Here is a 23,058-nt window from a genome sequence, read left to right on the forward strand (position 1 = left end):
AACAACATAGGAAAGACAAGAAGGCCCCCGGCACTGAACAAAGAAAATATGTGGAGGAGAAATATGGACGAAAGTTAATGAAGTGAGCCAATTGTAAAAAAACATGGGACAAACAATGCTGGTTGTTGTATCCAGAGCTGATTCCCAAAAATCACACTGGAAAAAGGAAATCCTTATGAAAATGACTGCTCCAGTAGAGAAACAAGAAGTTGAAGCACGAGAAGATGGATGAAAATTGGCTCTTGTGATGCACCCTCAAACTGCACAAAATGAAGAGTGGGAAAACCCTTCTACTACTAAGTGCAAGTCAAAAAGTACATAGTTGCAGTGATATTTGACCGTGGTAGCCAAAAAAAATGATTTCTGAAGCCTTGGTACATTGGTATAATGGATGGGTTTACCAACAAAAGTCCAACTAGAATCCTACACTTTAGGCTGGCTACATAAGGATGTGGAATCAAGGTCAGTATATAGTTTAATTTTGAGTTCATCATTAGGGGCAACAAGTAGAGGAGGGACCATAATTGATCTCAAAAGATAACAAACCATAGAGTTTGCATTGGGATCGGGTAGAGCAACTAATAATGAAGTAGAAGCTCTTGTTGCTTGCCAAGGGGTTGAACTGCTAACAGACCAAGGCGTCAAAAAAGCCATTGTTATAGAAGATTGGACAATTATCACTAGAACTTTGATGCTAGGAAAGATACCTTCGGAACAAAGAGTTCCCAAAATTGTAAGCAAAGCCATCCCCTCGTTCAGAGCTTCCAAGACATATCTTTCTTTGAGGTAAAGTGAACTCTCATGTTAAGAACAGATTGTAAGGCCAATGAAGGGATTATGTTAATAGAACGATAGTTGTTGTGAAGGGATCAAGCTGGGATTATTAGTGGCCAAACCCCTCCATGACCATGAGCTAATGGATAATAATAAAAAAAGGGAGCTCTAACCCCCTTCCATTTGTCACTTTGGATGTGTCATTGAGAACGAGATAAATGGTCCCAACATTCATCCCCTCTCCCACATCCTCACCTGGCAAAATTCTCTTGAGAGGTAATGGATTTACTTCCTCATGCATTTAAGCCTCCACAGTCATTTCCAAGGTTAATGTCAATCAACACCAACTCCATATTATGTGATAGCCTAGGGGATAACTCGCATCTGAGTATGGGATTCAGACATTCATTTCTTTCGATGGTTCTAGGGTTCAATTGTTGATATTGTTGGGAATTCACGACATTGTTGGAGGTCTAGAGCTTGAGCAACCCATTCATTTCCCTAAGGCAACCAAAGGTATGATACCATGGCTCATTGTTGTTGTTGTTGTTGTGTGTTTACGGAAAGTCATGGGATTAAAAAATGCCTCCAACAATATGAAAAGGATATCACTAAGGCCCACAATAATGTGACTTCTTCGAAACTGATCTAGGAAAGTTTGAAAAGGGCTTCAAGGAAAAATAGTAGGAGGTCAACAAGGGTAGAGACCAGTTCACTCTTGATACTAGTAAACAAATCTTATGCCTACATGATTGACGACTAAAACCTTAGGCTACTATGTCAATTCTACATATCCTTAGGCTACTATGTCAATTCTACATATGAAGCGCTTGGAGCTCACAACCTAACTTGACATTCTGAGTACTCTATTAACACATATACCAAGTCACGTTAACCTACCTCCAAAAGAGCTCTTTCCTCCCGCTCTTGCCCTACTTCCATGTTATGTCAACTTTGTGGATCTCGACCTACCTAAAACCTAAAACCTCTACTATTGTCATGAATGGAGCTAGCTTGGCAACCCAAGTGGACTATGTTGATAATACCCATCCAAGGCATTAGTTTGCTTATAGTTATAATATGTTTTGTCAAGATTTATTTTTGTTATATCAGGAAGTATACCTACAAACTAATAAGCAACTTGATTTGGCTTTGCATGCTTGATGCCACTATGGATATACTTTTTCTTTATGTCAACTCTAGACTTGAACTGCTTATTTTTGTATGTTGTACGATGTTACCCCTTGAAAATGCATGGTTCATTTTGCATTTTTATGGGCCTTTCTTCGCTCACCAACAAAGCAAATCCTCAGAGTTCATTGGCAATCATGGGTTGCAAGAAGAGAAATGGGAGGTATTGATGGATACTTTCCAAAGACATTTCACCATGAGGTTCCACTTGGCACACTTGACATGAATTTGGAAGCATTGTTACATGGCTTACACTATCTTTTGTTGCATCATTGACATGGAGCCTTGTTCCCTAGTTGCATCGAAGGCCCGATACCACGTAGATGAAGGATTTGCACAAGCAAGCAAACCCTAGAGGATAAACGCCCTACTTTAGGAAGTGTCCAAGGTGTGATTTATGGTGAGGTAAGGACCAAACATAACCCCAAAGTAGGAATACCCTATTGTACAAGATGTTCAGAGCAAGGAATGTGGCAAGATAATGCCCAAAGGAGAAAAACACCCTATCATGGAGGAATCCCAAGGCATGACAAGTGGTGAAGAAAGAAGTTAAATAAGGAATACCTTGCTTATAATGATGATGTGTAGTGTTGAAGGCATTTGGATGGTCAAATAAGGGTCATTTGATGTGGAGCATCCCACTCCATGGGTTAAAAAAAACATTTGGTTGCTTGAACATGAATATACTTCCTTTAAGAGGGACATTATGTGCAAGAAGGCATTTAAATCTTTGAATGACTTTATGGGGCACTGTACATTCTTTGAGGCATAATCCATATATTTGGAGGCATGTTTCCCTTTTGAGGAGAACTTTGGGGGGTCGACATACTAATTAATCCATTTTCACATACTTGTGAGGCATATTTCACCTTTTAAAGTATTAGGGGGGGAAGATACATTGTTTGAGGTTGTTTCTATATATATGGAGGCGTGTTTCACCTTTAAGGAGTGCTTTGGGGTGAGGAAACTTTGTTCAAGGCATTTTCTACATATTTAGAAGAAAGATCTTTGCATGAGGTGATGCCATGTGGCATTATTGACATGGTCAAACACCCAAATAAGTAATCCCTATATGTTTTAAAAGGATCTCATGATATGTTGCAATAAATGCATACAGAAACATACTCATAAACTTCTGTATGGAAACATGGAAAAGCAAGTGGTACATCCTGAAAATAAGCTTCAAGCACACACATGCATTCCATGTGCGAGATGTTTCCCAGTTGTACCATTTTCTATATAGTGCATTTCCAAAATGATTTGACTGACTTTTTACATGATTTTTTATTAGGTTTGACCAAAAATGTCGACAATTAATGGTAATGTTAAACTCCTTTATCATTCCTTTATCTTTCGTTTTCTATCCTCTTACTTAAATTATCATTAATTGTTTCAAGATGTTTGAGAGTGGTTCTAACCTCATCAAACTTCATATGGAGAAAGTAGAATTTCATAATCCCATTCAAAATCCAAAAGACTTTAACCGCTTTTAACATTTCAATATTGGCGAGATTGCAGCGTTTCATTGGATTCTATCAAGTATGAGAGTATGCAATGTTGATTTTTATATGATCTTATTATCTAATAATTACTTCTTATGATATCTTAACATTAATCCTTTCTTGCATTCAAATTCATCATAAAGCAAAAACACAGAAGATCTCAACAGTAGAAACAAAATGTCAATAAGATCGTAGAGAGACAGTCAATCCCTTGGAAAACCCACATGGGGGAAAAAGCCAACAACCTTTTCCTTGGAGAAATTATTAAGTTCAACAGAGATACATCCAATCATTTACTAGGTCAAATTGACCAACAATATAGCTAGGTCAAACCTGGTCAGACAACCTGTTGTCCAACAAATTTGGCTTTCTTTTTCTTTTGGGAAACTTGGTTCTGCTACCCAAATGCTTCTGCCACAAATTCAATCTTTCTCTCTACCTCAAATTTGTTCCTTCCTTCTCCGTAGATTCGTCCTTATTCTTTCCACATATGGTTTGAACTTTCTTCCTTTCACTTCCTCAGACTCGTCCTTTTGCTTGCCACAGACAGATTGTTAATTTTAGGTGTGTTCTATGCTAGAGCAATTTATTTCAATTTTCACAGCTAGCTCAATATCTTTTCTAGATTAGCAATCACATCTGTATTAAAGTAAACTGCAGATAGAACATAAATATAAATCGCAGAAGACAAGCCAAGACAAGAGGACACAAGATGTGGTGCTAGCCAGGGACAAACCCCAATGTGGGGAAACCCTTGATCAATTCTTCTTATATGTTCTTCAATAGTTCAGCAGAGAGAGATAGTACATATACATCAGAAGTCAACACTTTGACTTGACAAGATAAGAGATCAAACATCAGAGATCTTCACCATGAAGATAACACAATGCAGTAGATGATAGGCCTAGAGCAGCTCAACCAATTGCCCAGAATATTGAAGCTTTCCTTCTATAATGCTCTTCCTCCTTTGCTGCTTCACTGATTTCATAGCAGACTTGGACACTGAATAGAGCACAAACACTGTGAGCTACAGCATTCTAAATCAACCCCACAGTCCATCTATTGACTGCATCTTGCCTGCACATATTTGCTCCAACAATACCCTGCCTTATAGGGTCTGAACGCAGCACTTAAGGAGGCCTCCAACTGCTGGCTATGGCCTGCGGCCTAGCCCAGCAGTTGATTGTAACCTTGTCCCTTTATACAGTGATCCAATCAGCCTTCAAGCAACAGCCTCATAGTTCCTCCTCATTGGATACTTTAGCCCACCATATCATACCCAAACATGGCCCTGCTGTCACCTACAACAACAACAGCAAAGTGACTGTGTAAGGCTTCTTTCTAGACAGCAACCGCTGTTAGTATTGCCTATGACCATCCTCCTAAAGCTGCGGATCATCCTCTAGCTGTGAAACAACAAGTAAGGGCTTCCTAGAACAATCATCCTCAATTGTGGATTGAGGCCTTTAATGATAGCGTATTTTAGGACACCTTATTACAGCGAACAAGGGCTTCTTTATCACCCTTCACTGCGTATTAAGGTCACCTCTTCTTGACAGTGTTTAGGGCTTATGACTGTGCTTTGAAACAGCAGTTAGGGCATCTCCCTTTAGCCCTACGTCTAGATTTCTTCCTGATTGTTTGAGGGCTTCCTTATGACAGCGTAATACACCTCACTTTTTCCTGCGGCCAGATCTCCTTGTTGTACTTCCAGCGTATAGGACTCTTCTCCTAGAATCTTCATTATGACAGTGTATTAGAACTTTTAAGGATTGCGGATTAGGAGCTCCATAGACACCAGATCAAGGTTCTCTTCTTGCTGCGTTTGAGGGTCTCTTGAGACAGCAAATTAGGGTCCCTTCATGACCTGCGCCTAGGGCATTTGGGACAGCATATGAGGGCTTTACCTTCAATTGTGGGAAGGCCTCTTTTACTGCAGCTAAGGCTCCCTATAGGATTCCTTAGATTTGCGTTGAAGCTCCCTTAGACTAGGGAGCCTTTCCTTGGCTGTGTTGAGGGCTTACACTTCACTACCCTTCTTGACTGCGGCTAGGGCACGTCCAAGACTTCTCCATTAGGGTTGCGTAGGAGGCATCTCCTCTAGACCTCCCCTTCCACCAAAAACCCAAACAAGTGGAGAGTGAGATCACAAGAGATGATTGTTAAATGACTTGAAGTCCACCTCTATTTATACTAAAACATTGAGCAAAAGTGGGGTTTATTTGGTTGCTAGCCGACCTTAACGAATTGTCCCATAATACTAATAAATTCATATCTCCATGAATACTTATCGGAATCGGATGATCTTTAGATCAATGCTACACCTCTTGATGAGAGGGATCCAAGAAAATATCAGATGTCATTAATAAGATGACCCACATGGAATTTGGCCCTAGTTGCCAATTTCAACACAGATAGAACTTCTTGTGCTTGGAGGAGGACGAATGGGTGCCTCTAGAAGCTGAGCTGACTTATCTTTGTAGGAGGGCCGACCAAATCAATTTTGGGGACAAAATTCAAATTTTAAAATTCACAACTTTTTGCTTTTAGATCCAACATGAAGAACATGTCATATTTTATCTTTTGATAATAGCATGAAGAACATGCTTTGTATTTAACATTATAAATACATCAAGGGCTAAAATGTTGATTATGAAGACCAACCATATCTACAAAATTCAACAAACAATTCACATTTAATCAAGAGTATCAAGCCCTTTATGTACTCTGTTGTTGGTGGCAACAATTGTTGGACTCTTCTCATGGCCTTGGCAAAAATGTACCCTTCACTAGAGCCAAAATCATTGATTCGGCATGTTAAGCTTTTCTACCATATTTTAACACTTGGATTAAGCAATTTCACCAAAATTGGATATTGTTCATTCCTTAGTGAATCGAGTTATAGGCAAAGGCTAGATGAGGAGGCAAAGAGTAACACTAATGATGAGGGATCTCAATATAAGCGATCACAGTACATTACTTGTCATTTATGTTTATTATTTTTAATGTTCTTGTTCATTAATTCATAATGCTTTCCTTCAAAGTCTCAATATAATGTGTTATTTGTAAAATAACACATTATTATTATTATTATTATATCATGTTTCCTGGTTTCAAAATTTTTGAAGGGCCAAATTTCCAACATGTTTCCATCTTAGAAACTCGTACCCATTTCCCAATATCATTAAACATGGATCTCAAGAAATAGAAAAATGACAAGGGGCAATATGGACATATTTTATTTACTCAAAAGGCAAACTCATGGAGGATCATAGGGCCTTCTAAAAAGAAATATTATTATATGAATTGAGGTTTAATTTAAAGGAGAGATCCATTTGCTTAAGGCATGGTTGGAGGTGTGGGAGTTCACCTCCATGTTTAGTTGAATATCTTTAAGGAGGTAGAAGTTTAAGGACAAGTTCAATGTAAGGATTTTGTAATATCCCAAGCGAAATTTTAGCCCTTAGGGTTTCTATAACATGTCTAGAATTTTTCAATAATTCAACCACAAAACATGTTTATGCATTCATATAACAGGTGCAATCATCACAATTATAAAAATCCTCAATAGTATGACATTCGTCAATAAACTAGGGCATCAAATGAACAATAGATTCAAGCAATGATGTTGTTCTATATTGTTAACACTAACAAGATTCTACAGTAAATCCACAATCAATTCTTCAATTTTCTTCACAAAACCATCAATATACTGTGAATGCAATATCAAAATCCAGTGGTCCAATCCTCTAGTTGCAACGGTTTACTACACTAAGGTCTAACAATAGGTTCATTGTCCTAATACCCTTGCTCTAACTCTCATCTAGAAAATACTCTTGCGTTGACCTGATTATGCGTCAGTTTCCTCAGAGAGTTTGATTTTCCAAAGTAGCAGCAGTTACTTGCCAGGAGAGTTCGAGCTTCAAAACGAAGCAGAGATAGTGATGGACAAAGACAGTGAGGTCGGAGGAAGGTTTCCAGATCCAGCGAGTGCATTTGCAGAGAGGCAGAAGAACCACAGTGAGGCTGACGCAAGGGCTAGGAAAAAGCCTCGAGAGGCAATTCGATTTAGAAGTCGAGTTTCAATACCAAAGGCGGGAAAGGGTTCCAGAGGGCTGGAGAGACAGTTTCTCACTCAGTGGAGACAGGATGGCTTGAGTTAGCAGCTGATTCAGATTGAGCGTAGAAGGGACTGCGCAAGGGTTACGCAAGCCTGCGTAGAGGCAGTTTCGATAGCTCACTTCGAGCTGCAGTCAAAGCCTCGATTTCCTATGGGTTGAGGAAAATTTCTCACTAGATTTGCCAGTATTTTTCTCTGTAGGATAGCCAGATTCGGCATCCAGTTATACTCAAAATTTCTCACTACTGCATAATAATAAAACCCTCAGTTGATGCACTGGTTTTCCCAAGTTGGGTTTTTCTGGGGACATTTGTCCAAAAATAATTGTCTCAAATTTTGTGTGTGCTAGTATTTTCTCATTTTCTTCCGCAATTTTATTTGTGAAGGTTGCAGTGTGAATTATTTGATATTTGTCGTAGCAGATAAATTATTAAATTTAATTAACAATTAGAAAAATAACATCCAGTTGCTGCAATAGGATTTTAGTAGTAGAGTTGAAATTTTCACACTAACCTTCTTGTATTTATAGATTTTCTTGAAGGGATTTTTCTCCTTAATTAATTGATAGGGATTCATGGTAGCCCCCAATTTTGGTTTTTTTTGCCTCAATTGTCCCAAAACTTGCCCCCTGTTACCCAAACATTGGGAATTTTGGGATTTTCCCCTTTATCCAAGACTATAGCCTACAAGGATTGATAGGCTATTTTGTCTCTCGGGGCAATTAATCTCTTGGGGACATTATAGATTTTGACCTCTATTTTTCTTTATCATTGATGACTAGGCTTTTTGCAAGGATTCTCGTTGTTTTTGTTGTTAAAATAATCTTTAAAAAAGGTAGTCTTGCTCCAATAAAATGACATTGTGGCCAAGGTGAAACTCTCCCTAATTCTTGATGTAGCATTCAATATTTGAAGGAGTTTGTTGTTGAAATTTTTTGGTTAAGGTTGTTTGCTCCATGTTTGAGGGTTGTTTTAGCAAAGAAATAAGATTAATTGTGAGATGTTATGGCTCTCTTGATCTCATGATGAAAAGAAGATATGATGTGTTGTAGGTTGTTCATTCAATAAAAAGGGTGTCCTACTTTTTCTACGTAGTTATTCCTTTATGGTTGCACGCTATTACTTCCTATAAGTTCATGTTTGTTATGATGCATCTTGTTTAAGGGCTCTCACTTATTCTTTCATGATCTAAAATCTATTTTGGACTAATTATGGTGCTTCAATGAATGCTTTAATTACATCTTCTCCATAATATTCAAAGCCTCTTGTTTTTGGATCTTGAATCCATCATCCAATTGGGTAAGCATCAGTCTTGGCAATTCATCATCCCTTTATAAAATATATCATAAATTCCTTTCCTGGGGTTTCCCATTGTGCCAAAAAAGAACTAGCCTAAGTGAAAGGAAGAGATGTTGTGGTAACATTGGGCAATCTTCATAAACACCTCTAGGATTGCACTTCCTTTAGGGACTTGAATATTTTTTAGAGCAAGTCCAAGAGGTAAAAAAAAAAGCTCTATTGCTAGGTCTAAAGTCTAGTTCTCGAGATCTAATAGGACCATTTCTTTAAATATCTTTTCTCATTTGGCAACTCTATGAATGAACAAAGCTTTGTTCCAAAAAAAAATTAAGTGACTTAATGTTTGTAGAGGTGAGGACATCCGACAGAATTAAAGGTATTTGAAGACCAACCTACCAATTCCATTGATATCGAAATGAGGTATGATGGTTATATGTTTTTCAAATTTTGTCAGCGTGTCATATTGAAGATTTGGGGGTGAAGAGATGTGGCATTGACCCCACCAGAGGCCAAGTGGTATGCTCCATTTGATCTCTCGAGTATCTCAATATTTCCGAATGACCTCTCAACACCATATTGAGATGAGCACATTGCTAAATTCCATGGACATACCAATTCAGCTACACCATATATTACATCCTATCAAAGTTTCAAGTTACTCCAAAAGTATTAACACTATGTTTAGGGGTGCTTTATGAGATTTAGGTTACATGATGTATGTTCAATCCCTAGATGGTTCGAGATGAATTGTAGCATGAAAGGTGGTCTACAATGAATATGCACTCTTGTGATAGTTTGCTCAGTGGATGCTTGATCTAAGTTGATTGCAAGTTTGGTGCTCTTCCCTTAAGCATTGGAGATCTCTTGGCAATTTGGTGGACGTCTTTCATTGAAGCCTCATGGAGGACCCACTTGTTTGGAGAGCACCCTACAAGGGATGTTAAGCGTTGTGCATCATCGAGAAGGGCTTCAAGCCAAAGACCTAGCTGGCATGTAGCAACTTAGTTTCCTATTCAAAGGATTGGAGATGGCTCAAGGATGCCTAGGGCTTCAATAGTGTTCTTGCAAGGGTACCTAACCCAGTGGAATACATTGCTTTGGAGAATATATGGAGTCCATGGACACTCATGATGGAGTTGTATGACTTTCCTTGTGTAGCCACATCACCTTGGAGTCATTATTGTACACAACATTGCCATTGGAGCATGACACTTGTACTCTAGAGTAGACATCTCACTTGTGTGGCCTAAAAAGGCTCATGTATGTTACTTGTAAGTGCTTAGGTCCACATAGTATAGTAGGCCTCCCTTACCTCTCATATAAATAGAGGAAGGAGGCAATCTTTGCAAAACATATTAATTCACACTTGTGAAGACATGTGACTAAGAGAAGAGAGTGTGCACTCCCTCTCTCTCCCTCCCGCACACATGTCTTCACTTGCATTTTCTCTCTCTCTCGAGGCTAAGTCACAGGATTGGTCGAGCTTGAGCCTTGAAGTTCGAAGTTCAGTGAACCTTAAAAAGAAATTAAGGTCGGTTGAGAATCAATCAGTTCAGTGCAAGTTCGCTCTATTCAATTCAACCTATGAAATGTGCCCTCAAACCTTCGAAGCTCCATACAACTGTTAAACGTGCCCTATTCCTCAGAGCTTAGAAGCTCCATGTTAAATGCAATTTTCCACCAAGACTCCGGAACGGGGGGGGTGGGCGCACGGGTGTGGGGAGACGCACAAGGGGGATGTGTGGGAGTACCCTCAAATTTTAGGGAAATTTAGGGAGGACGGGCGTGGGGAGACGCACAAGGGGGATGTGTAGGAGAACCCTCAAATTTTAGGGAAATTTAGGGAGGACGTGCAACGTCGAGGTATATAACTTTTTTTTAATATATACAAAAAGTGCCTCTTTGTTTCTCCTCTTCATTGGGAGAAGCAGTTTTGGAGTGGGGCTGGGGGGTGGTGTGGCAGGGGAATGGATGGCCCAACAGTCAGCAAGAGCATGTCAAACCAACAACCATTCCTTTCTTATGAAAACCAGAGTGTCGGAGCAACTTTTCATTGAAATGGATGCTCTGTTCAACGGTTCAACCTGGAGAAAGCTTTTAGATCAGATTTAGTTATAAATATCTCAACAAGGAAAACCATTTTTGGGAAAGATATAGATATGCCTGGAGTTGGACACAAAGTGGACATGCTAGCTCTGCAGGCTAATTTTTAAATTCTACAAGGGTGTGCATAGTATAATATGCAAAAGAAAGAAAAAATAAACAGGGAAGTATACAATGCTAGTGATTATATAGAAACAAAGTGGGCATATGCGAGAGCAAGCAAGGCAGTGAAACTATACAAGACATTTTTATTTCGTATCAGTGAATATCCACAAAGAATGTCAAATAAGTTAATAGATATATCTCCACAAAATTAAAAGATAGATGGCACATTTGGTGAAGGCGTGGATTAGGCATAAGCACGTATTGTGTTGGCTTCATCGATTTATTGTTTGACGTGAACCCACCAGAGAAAAGAGCAAAAAAAAAAAAAAATGAGACAACGTATAGTTTCTGTGGCCAATCAAACTTATCAGGACTAGAAAGTAAAATATGCAAGGAATTTACCATAGTAGACCCTCAAGTACTCGGCGTTAAATCCTTGAGGGAGAATACTAGCTTCGTTCAGGGCTTTCTTGGGACTGTCAATCTGCATATTGTCTTCTCCCCTGTTATCCTCGTCATCCTCACAGGAAACCTCACTTCCGGGACCTGCATCTACGAAAACAAAAACCCAGTAAGTATCGTGCGCTTAGAGAAGCGAGCCCTTTACATGAAACTTCATATCCAGTCTCCACGTGATTTAACCAGGTTTATACATAGACGATCTACTATGCGAACACCATCAATACGAAGATGGCAGATAACAGAGAAAGATTCGTACTCCCTTCTTGGTGAATATCGTCTTCCATGGGCATTGTTGCTTCTGGCTTCTGCCCTGTCGCGAGGATTTCTGAGTAGATCTGTGAACAATATGAGAACCAACCTCTCAACCCAAACGTTAGACTCCGTGTCTCTCCGGCTCTGTTTGTATGAGTAGTCTCAAATTTGGCGGGAAAAACATATTGCGTTATGACGTATGGTCGGAAAAGTATCGAGATGGCAATCAAATCGGGCTAGATAAGCCGAGGGGCTACTGAATTGTTTAGGTGTTCGAAGGTTCGAATATTTTAGTAGCTTAGCATTAAGCAAAATGGGATGGCACATTAATCTCAATGCTTACTATGTGTGGATATGGGCTGCGTTGTTAGTAAAAATATAAATGAGTATTTGGCACATATTTACGGCTGAATTTTTTACCAGGTTTAAATTGGTTTTAGTGTTTTTTAGTGTCTAAGTTTTTAAATGATGTAATATTATAATTTAAATGCGTTGAATGTTTCATAATATATATATTTAATAAGAGATGGTCAAATTGGGATGGATATGTATGTATTTCTTTACAAATTTTTAGGGTCTTGTATGTCTTATACAGTTTGAGTGGGCCCAATAGTTAAGAACATGTGTTTCCTCTTAAGAGGTCATAGGTTCAAAACCGAGGGGGTAGAGTATGTATGCCTTCGTAGACTTAGTAATCACTGTGCGAGGTGGGTCCCTTGTCCCACAAACAAGGGGGTCTCATACACCAATTTGGTGTGGCTTGGCTATAACCTTAAAATTGGATAATAATAATAACTTGGTATATGGCTTGGTCATGACCTTAATATTAGATTATTATTATCATTATTTTTATTTTGATATTCACATTGTTTTTAATGGCATGTCTTGTGAGTCAATTTTTACTTATAGTTAGTATTTATGTATTGTCAATATTAATTTCAAGTCTCGTCACTGTAACGGCATATCTTATAGGTTTGTCAATGTAATTTTGTTTTACTGATGATTGCAAGTATTCTTGACACAAAGGCATATTGGACAACATTAATGCTCCATCCTTTAAGGAAACACACTTAATTGCACTAAGAGAAGCGAGGTAATTCTAGAGCCTAATGAGGGGTGGCACGAGTCGGGGATGGTAACTTTTTTCCCTAAGAATCAAGAAGCACATAGGTATGCTTGGGGTTTAGGTCACACTTCCAACAATGTTGTTGAAGCTTATGCCTTATATCAAGGTTTGAGGCAAATTGTGAATCTCGGAATTCAGAAGATGATCGTTTGTTGTGATTCCTTGAATATAATTCACCATTTATATTTAAGATCTCTCACCTCATATGCAATGTTAAGTCATATTTTCAAGTAATTTATCAGTGGTATCGATCTATCCCTAAGAATAAATGTCTCCATGTTCTCACATCAAACAACTCCAAGGCTTATTGCATAGCTAATTTGGGGTTAAGGATAAATCCAGGTGAATTTTAGTGGCAGGGCAAAGGGGCATGTCCCCCTTCCTTAACAAGGGCAAAAGGGGTGGATGCTTTGTAAATTTTGATTTTTGTTATGTCAGTATTGGCAAATGTACAAGTGGAATACTATAGATATTATAGCATTTTGTCCAAAAGTTTCAAGGTCAAAATTATGTAGATGGTCATTGATACATAGTCCATTTTAACCATATCCATGGGCTTCAACTTGCTTTTGTGAATCATGTATCTAAATTGAGCTTTAGCTAAGTGTCTTTTAATATAATAGCTATTCTCAATTTTTGCTTAAAAAAGGAAAATCTACGGCCAAGTTGTGTATGTGGTTCAATGGTAAAGTCAATAGGCATGTAACTTGGAGGTCACAATTTCAAACCCCAATAAGTCCAAGGGGAGGCGGGAGCAGGAGGGATTTTATTTCGCCCCGATGGAGAAATAGAGATGAAATTTGCTTAGGGACTAGGCATTGCTTCAAATAATCAAGCAAAAGCCTTAGCTCTTTGGCAAGGATTGAAAATTGTATTAACAATGGGCATTTGTCAAATAAGTGTGTTTGGTGACTCAATGATTTTATCCAAAAATTCCATAAAATTAAAGATCACATGGAGAAGGATTTGCCGCCAATATATCATCCAATAGGGTTACTTATGGACAAATTTGAAAAAAAAAGACTTTTTCCATGTCAAGTGGGAAAATAATCAGCTAGTTGATGAGCAAGCCAACAAAGGGGCAAACCTTGCCCAAGGTGTGTTATTCAAAGCTCAAGGTGACCCAATTATATTTCATATCCCATGATCATTATCAAGCAAAGGATGAAAAATTTCAATTTTATCATTAAGACGGAATTAAGGTATGGCATTCCACTATCGAATGTCTTTAATCGCAAGGCCTGGGAGAACCTTGATGAGCAGCAGCATTGGAAGGAGGAGTCCACAAATCAAGCATCCAACTGGGAACACACGATGGACAACGTCAAGTTTCAAGACAAGTGGAATAATATTGGACTTACATTAATTCCCCACCAGGGCTGAACTAGATAGTATTGCCTCTGAGTTGAATTAGTTAATTTCGTTCGCATATGCATTTAGAATGGCGATTATAGCGATGGACTTATGAGATAAGTTTGAGCAAGGACGCATTCAATGTGACAAGATCTCCCTTGCAATCGATTTAGATCAAGGTAATAATTTAAAGGGTCGAGTGCAAATACTAAAAACATTGTTGATTTGAATCAAGGGTAGAGAAGTTGGAAAAATGGCTTTTGCAAGCAAGAACAACACCAGTAGGCTCTCGGAAAAGCAGATGGAAGCGATGAAAATGGATGTCTCGACTTTTGGTAACCAAGGTAGGGGATCAAATAATGACTAAGGCTCGCTCTCACTTCGCATTGGTTTCAAGTCATCTTGGTGAACTACGGAAAGATTTTGAATGTCTCTAGTTATTAGTAGACATGTTGATCACCAAAATGGAAAATATGGACTTCAAGGTGGACAATGTGGAAGTGGTTGTGGAATTTATTGCAGTCAGTGTATTCAAATAAGTATTTGGGATTAATGACCCCTAACCTGATGAACAGGTTGCCCAGCAGGCGAAAATTGAGCACGAAGCGACAACGAAGCCACCTCTTCAAATGGATGTTGATCGTGTCATGCCAGATGGAATCACTGGAAACGAGGATGAAGGCAGTAGGTAGCATTATTGTTTTCTTGTTTTGCAATGCTTTGTAATTTTTTCATATATAATAGATTGTTTTGGATACTATATAAGATAAACTATGTTAGATATAAGTGATGAAAAGACAAAATACAGGTAGGCTACAACTTGAATAGTTTTTCAATGCCTTTGATGAAGTTCAACTCTTGAACGTAAAGGTGTTGGCATGTTTCCAGCTAGATTAATACAATGCTACCAGTTCCTTTCACAAAAAAAAAGAAACCTACAACCTAGTGTCTTAAGAGATTGTAACACCCATCATGTTTGTCTATGTCATGCAAGGTTGGGCCTATTTTATATTTATACAAATGCTACATAGTAGCTAGTCCCTGTCGTTTAGTTTAAATATAACTAATAAATACATAAAGAAAATGAAGATGGCCAATGATTTCACATTATTTTATGAACCAAAGCTTTTGATTTGTAAACTATTTCCTCACACATGTGATGTTTAAAGTTGTAATATGGCATGGTATCTTGTTAAGAAACCAAAGTGATTTGGTTATTGTTTGGTAAGACGAAATTTGGTTATTCAAATCAAATATATTTGACCCATGAGGTATAGACTAATTGGTTTGTGTGGGGTTTAGTCCCCACCAGCACACAGGTTCAAACCTCATGGGGAGGGGTTGAGGGGTGGAAGCCACTTTGGGGTAATTAAACTTCCCAAGGGGCGTCCATGCTTGACTAAAGCCTCACACAATCATGGTGATAATCATCTCATTGTGGGTGGATCGATCTTCTTCCAACCAATAAGCAAGTTGGCCCCACCCCAGGCTCCGCCTAGTTACAAAAAAATAAATAAACAAATATATTTGAAAGTGATGAGATCATTATAAACCTTGTAGCATTTTTCATTGTAACTAAAATAATTATTTGCTAATTAAAATTAACGATATCACCACAAAAATAATTATTACTAATTGAAATTAGTGAGATCATCACAAACCCTCATAACAATTACATTTTAATAATTTTTTGCTTCAGTGCTTGATACAATATACTTAAATATGGGTGTAGAAAGGAACCAATAATTTCTTTTGGGAAGAGGGAACATAATAATCACCATACAGACTTTTCACAATTAATAAGCATTCCCTAATGCAATAAATATTATTATATTGTATCCCCGATGGGGGTGGGGGACAGCTCAAACTCATTGATGTCTGAAGCATGGCATACGACATTTGGCATGCGTGGAGGAGGGCAGACAATCTGCCTTCCCATTATGTTGTGGTTAATGTCTCTGCCTTAGAACGTGTGAAACATCATCCCTTGCCTGTGCACGAGGGAATAAGACAGTCTCAGGGATTCATGGCGCCTGCGATATGGTGGTTAAGTAGTGTTGATCATGCAACAATACAAATGGTATTTGGCTCTTTGTGGGATGTGAATTGGTCTATGGTTCCTTTTCTCCAGGTCGTGTGGGTATGGTGGCAGACCTCCAACCGTTGCTCCTCCTGCGGGATTATTAAGGTAACAACTCCCTCCTTGTCATTCTGGGTGAAACGTTCCTTTTCATTTTTTGGCCAGAGGGTTTGTTAGTTGGAGAAGTGGTTAGTATTGGGTATAGGTGTCTTGGGCCTAGGTAGTTTCTTGAGTTGGTATTTCGGGTGGTGGTGCTTTGGCTCTTTGTGTATAGTGGTTGGCGCTTTTTCCAGTGGTACCAGGGTTTTCAGTGGTGGTGATTTTGCTCGGGTTGAGGCTCTGGAGCAGGCCATATTTTGGCTCTCTGTGATTGGCATTGTATGGTTTTTCCTTCCTAGTGCTGTTGGACGAAGAATTCCATTTGGGGAAGCCCAGTGGCTCTGGCGACGCTCAGGCTTCTAGGAGTCTGGGTGTTTTTCCTTCCCTGCGTGTAGTTGGGCGACTTTCCTTTGGACCCTCCTGGTGAGGGGTCATTTGGCAGTATTAGCCTGGGTCTGTAATAGATTAGTGGTGAATTCAGTTGGTGGAGACCAGCGGGGCTGGGTCATTTTACCTCTTCTGGTTGTGGCATGGAGTGCAGGGTCTCTGGTGGTGATCAACTGGCTGATAGAGTGTGTAGTTGTTGGTGGCGCAGTTCAGGGGTTGACTGGGTGGACGTTGTTGTCGATTTAGGCTCGTTACAGGACTCTGGGTTTTGACTAAGCTTTCAGGATGAAGCTGGTTCTCCGATCCTTGCGAGCTCATGTGTTGGTGAAGCCAGAATTGTCTCGGCTAAGCAAGGGACATCTGAGTTTGTTGGTGCCTGGGGTGGCGGTGTGGGAGTCGGTGCTGATTGCAGTAGTCATGATGCTGAAATTATGTGAGGCAAATCTTGTGGGGATCATGGAGTTTGCGGTGGGAGAAGATCAGTGGTTGGTCCTATGGGCGACATGGATTGCAGGGTCGTATGGTAGGCAGCAGGAGCAGAGGCACAAGGCGTGGACGAGGTTCGAGCACATGGGGGCAGAGTGGCAGGATGGGAAACGTGGGGTCAGTTAGACGTGCAGTTGTTGGTCGCAACAAGAGAACTTCGATGCAACAGGAGATGTTCCAATCTATCACGGACACGGTGGAATCTCATGGAGCACGAGGCAGTTATGGCTAAGTTGGAGAAACTTCATTACTTTCAATGTCGCGTTCGTGAATAAATTGTGGTTGTTTGGCATGGACAAAATCTACTGACAGAGAAGCTCGAGAAGCTAGAAAATTGGCTTGCTCACTTTGAGCAACATGCCCACTTCCTCCTCCAAGAATAGGGCGAGACAATCCTGCTTCTATCACTTTTGATCACTGATTATGGTAATTGGTGTCTTGTTAATTCCTTTTTCTTTTCTTTTTTGTAAGGCCTATAAGGCTGTGGACCTCTCAGTTGTGTATTTTGCTTTATGTCTGTAGCATGGTAATAACATAAGTCAACAAACCTGGTCGAGGTGAGGCCACATGCATTTTGACATCTTTGTACATACCTTTTGAGTAATGAAAAGCTTCGACTTGCAAAAAAAAGTGTATTATACTATAGGACGTGGAATATAAAATATTAGAAGATGAGATGTGGAAAAGGATGTCTTGGAGGACATATTAAATTGAAACGTTGGATGGGAATTTTGAAGTGAAAAAATGTTTGGTTGAGAACCTTGAAAATATATGTGGTTTCCATTGTTCTCCTCATCACTCTAGGATTTTGAAAAAGTAGAGATAGGATTTGACAAATATAGGTTGTTGAGAGAGAGATTCGATGAAGCTTCACTGTGATTTGTATGCATAGCTAGCTTTCTCAATTAAGTTCATCATAACAAAAACATGATTTTTTGGCCCTTTCAATTTTTTTTTCCTTAGTATAATACAAAATGACAAAAAACCAAACAATTAGTACTCACAAAAGTTGCTCATAAAACTACTAAGACGCTAAACCTGTACTTTCCTACTATTATTACTATAAAACTTGAACCAAACAAATTGTATATAAATAAATTTAAATATCATTAAAAAAAATAACAAAATTCAATATGTAATGTTAGACTCTAAAAATACGCAAATTTGTTTGGTGAAACACGATCAAATAAAAAATCAATTTCGATATACACCGTCTATGACAGTATAATAACTCGGATGAAGACACACTTCTCTCGCGAATAATTCTTTTTTAATTCTGTTACATTTTCAACGTAACTTTTTAAAATCTTTAAAATATTTGATATCCATTCCATTGAAAAGTTAAAATAATTAGCAACACCTAATTTGTCATGGTAAATAATAATTAGCAATACCTAATTTCTCATGGTAAATAAGACCCCAAAGTGACATATAGGAATTTGATAAATAAATTATGAGAAATAAGACCCCAAAGTGACATATAGGAATTTGATAAATAAATTATGTATATCTCTGAAATGATTGTGAGGTATTCAAAAACATTGGTAAATGTAAATATACACCGAGTCATTATCTAAATTGATTAAGTACTTTTGAAAATTAACTATGCAATGTTATGATCTTATGGGAGACTACAACCTATGGTTAATAATTATTGTAGGGGTAGACTTGAAGGTAGTGTTGCCTATTGACATCTAGTTTGCTTCCATTGTGTTGTTTCACATATGTGAAGAGCCTCAAAGCACAAGCAAGTGCAGTTTTATCGTGCACATAAATTTCTATGTATTTTGTTGCGAGTAGAACTCGGGACTCGAGCTCTTCCATACATGTCCATGATATCTTCATAGACACCGCCATGTCTGTCCATCTGTAATAAAGATCACAAAACATATTTTACCATGCATGCCATTTTCTATGTACATACTACAGGTGGGATTTGGGATTTGATTACACTAGTATGATCTTCAACTTCCAATGATCGTGGCTCCACTTGTCTGAATCGTAGCTGACGCCATGCCACGACAACTAGAAGCATGATTATTTTAAGTCTTATTTTCAAGAAACAAATGAAATATGAAAGGCGTACAAGGTGTAGTTTGTTAGGGTTGAATTGTAGAGTACGCATCCTAAAGTCAGGTATGTACCCAAAATATTCATTTTCGAAATACTTTGTTATCATCTTAAATATAAAACCATTTTTCGTTCAAATTGGACTTTTTTTTTTAATCATTTTCATGCTCAATTTGCAATCTTTTAATAGATTCAGTAAATCATTGCTAACTTTTTGGTATGAACACATGGAATTAGTACATCTTGTTTGTTGTCAGTGGAATTGATAGATTTGATAATAATTTTGTGATTAAATAGAGAAAAAAAACGACAAATGTTTAGTATTATATAATATTTATTTAATTTTAAGATTTGTTTGTTATGTTTATGGTCACTTGATCTCGATTGGATCATTATATTGTTTGTTATCCATCTCAATGCATTCAAAGTGGAAAAAGTGGAGGAATCAACTCGTGGGACTGTTTTTACCGACGGGACTCAGTTTGGCAAGACGAGGTCTGAAGCCTTATGGCAGCATTTTGAGGCATCAAACAACGTTTTTTTGGGTAAAACTTTGTCGCTTTCACACTGCACCTTTTCATACTATTCCATACACAAAGATCTTTCCAACGGCAGAAGAAACACGTCAATCAGAGTCTATATGCAAAAGTTATGCCATTCATAAATTGAACTTCTTATTTTCACATCTATAGTTGGGAGGATGTCGTGTCAACCCTCACTATTCATGAAAAATGGGCTATCCATGTGTTTTTGATGTAAAAGAATCTAGAAAAGTTTATATTATAACTTTAGTTAAGAGTTGATGTAGTCAAACTCAACCACTAGTAGGCTATCGAGCCGTGTTCGGGAGGATGTCGTGTCAGCTTTCATTATTCATGAAAAACGGGCTATCCATGTGTTTTTGATGTAAAAGACTCTACAAAATTCTATATTGTAACTCTAATTAAGAGTTGATGTAGTCAAACTCAACCACTAGTAGGCTATCAGGCTGTGTTCGGGAGGATGTCGTGTCAGCCCTCATTATTCATGAAAAATTGGTTATCCATGTGTTTTTGATGTAAAAGACTCTAGAAAAGTCTATATTGTAACTCTAGTTAACAGTTGATGTAGTCAATCTCAACCACTAGTAGGCTATCGGGTTGTGTTCATAACCGGACCACTAGGAGGAAGAGGCATTCCATTCTTTCGAGGGCATTTTGTTCCATAGTTGAGTAAAGATAGCTAGAAGAGCTAGGAAGTAGAGCATACATAGAGGATTTGTGCACTGTAGCAGCACATGGGCCACATGCATTACTTCTCTGTACCTGCATCCTTATTTTCCAAACAGAGAAAGAGAGCAAAACAACCTCACCTTCCAACTAGATTTTATCCTGAAAGATTTTCCCAGAGCATATCTTGTGTCTTATGTGTGTAAGCTTATTTTTTTGTTCTCTACTTTTCTACATAATTTCCATTCACATGCATGCCCAAATTACAGTTAAATTGATAGATCTATAAGTTTAAGAAAATTGTAATAGTGTAAAGATTTAGAATTTTAATACATTATTATCATATTTGTTGTGACGAACTATCGAATATAATATAAACGTCAAATCATTGATCATCACCTAAAAGCATAATTTAGTGATATTTATAATTTATTAAAAAAAAAGCATTAATTCAGTGATATTGATAATTTATTTCAAAAAAGAAGAAGCTTATTTTGTTGTTTTTAACATTGACGAAATTACTTTTTTTCAGAAGAAAATGCAGTATTGTATTATATATTGTTCAAAAAACAGATTGAATATTACAAAAAGTGGCTTGCATAAGTCCCGGAATGGCATCCTTTTCAGCGCATTCAACAGATCATCTTTCATATTACATATACAAGATTCTGGGAAACATATATTCATATCATCATAGCAAAATTATTAAACTATCCGGTATATGTAGGATATCAGTAGATTTGAGGTATTTCCAGAAAAATGGTTCTAATAGCATACCTGATATTGTTGTCTTTATGTGCCAGGCATTGAGAAGGGTTGTATGTCATATGTATAGAGGTCAATATTGATGCACAGGTGCCACTTACCAAATGGAGAATGCATAGCTTTCTTTGACAGTACGTCAACTTGCTCATTTTGATTGTGCTTTATATGTGAGATAGGGAAAGTCGCAGGCTTCCATAGAGATACTACCCTGTCTAGCCAACCTGTAAGGCTGTCATTTTGTATAGCATGTTTGCCTTTCACATGTTCTATGATTATTTTCGAGTCACTGTATACATTTATAGGTCCAATATCCATGAAAGTATAGAATAAAAGCAGACCATGGAGGGCCATGGCCTCAACCTTATTATTTGACCCTTTGCCACCATTCCAATATATGAAGTATTGGAGGTCATTTGAAATACCGATGAAAACACCACAAGTGCAAATGCCATCCTTTGCCGCACCATCGAAGTGAGCCCTTGGGAAGGAGAGTTGTTGGTCGTCAGAGGCAGCCCTCTGTTGATTTTTCTGTTGGGGCATGTTTTGTAGGATGGAGAAGTAATAGGGAATAACCTTATCCATAATATGACCGAAAGACTCCTTGCTATTTTGGAAGATTCTTTTGTTTCTCCACTTCCATATGAACTAGAAAACGATTAATGGAATGGGACGCCAGATAGATTTTTGTGAACCCCACCATTCATATGCCTGTGTTATGGAAGGATGTGAAATTGCAGGAAAGCCAAAATATGAAGCTAATTGCATCCACAAAGACTGAGATTGAGGACAATTTAAAAAAGTGTGAAAGTTATATTCAGAGTTGGCAAGACAGATCATGCATATGGCTGGTCCCTGCCAGCACCTTTTCTGTAAATTTGTCCAAGTGAGGTTTTTATTATGAAATACTAGCCACGAAAACATAATGATTTTTAGCGGGCAGCTTACTTTCCATAGAGAGGGTGGAAAGATTTTCCGGGAGGTTCCTCTTTGCAGCTCTATCAAATAGAGATATGTTGGCATTATGGCACAGGTTTGGAGCTATGGCACAGGTGTTGTCCTTGATGGCAACTCTCTTTGGTAACAGATCTCAGTTCAGGCTTTCAGAATGAAGGAAAAGACATATACGCAGGTTCATCTAGACGAAGACGCGTATACATGCGGGTTACGCACACGCACTTTCATGCAAGGAAAAACGCGTATATGTTGGAGAACTTACCCTTGGTCCGTGGTAGTTAGTCCTTGGTATTTGAACCTATGGTTTTGGACCACGATACCTCGTCAGACGCGTTGATCCCAAGTATTGGGTCCGTGGTATTGGTTTGGTTTTGGATCGTGGTATTGTGGAAGGCCTAAAACTATAAAAGAGGAAGGAGATCATGTGGCAAGGAATAATCTGAATTATTGTTGAATATCTGATAAAGTGCTAGATCTGGAATACTGGTAATTGGGTTAAGGTGCAGATCTGGATCTGAATGAAGGAGGACCTTAGCGCAAAGAGAAGGATAAGTTCTATTGATGGGTCATAATCTTTAAGCTTGAATGATAGTATCTTTGTATGATTTTGATCTGCTATATGTGGCGCATGCTTGATCTATAAGTCTGATAATCTGGGTTAATTAGTGTTTGAATATCTGAAAGAGCGAATTATCCTTTATAGATCTGTATGCAGGTTCAGTG

General features: G+C 38.3%; 1 protein-coding gene across 2 annotated transcripts in view; it reads right to left on the bottom strand.

Moving 5' to 3' along the window:
- The window catches only part of POLA3 (DNA primase POLA3), a 67,279-nt gene extending 55,193 nt beyond the window's left edge, over nucleotides 1-12,086 (bottom strand). Inside the window, exons 1-2 of one of the 2 annotated variants that reach the window (XM_089437708.1) lie at nucleotides 11,812-12,086; nucleotides 11,496-11,639 (exon numbers count right to left, since the gene is read on the bottom strand). In XM_089437708.1, the coding sequence (XP_089293834.1) occupies nucleotides 11,496-11,639; nucleotides 11,812-11,845 (178 nt within the window). In that variant the 5' untranslated portion in view covers nucleotides 11,846-12,086. Of the gene's footprint in view, nucleotides 1-11,495; nucleotides 11,646-11,811 lie in introns of both variants that reach the window. The other variant, XM_089437707.1, reaches the window with a different exon arrangement.
- Nucleotides 12,087-23,058: the final 10,972 nt, after the last annotated feature.

Source organism: Pinus tabuliformis, chromosome 5_2 (assembly GCF_031772625.1).
Source record: "Pinus tabuliformis cultivar Carrire ecotype Pingquan chromosome 5_2, CPIR1, whole genome shotgun sequence".
Lineage (NCBI taxonomy): Eukaryota > Viridiplantae > Streptophyta > Pinopsida > Pinales > Pinaceae > Pinus > Pinus tabuliformis.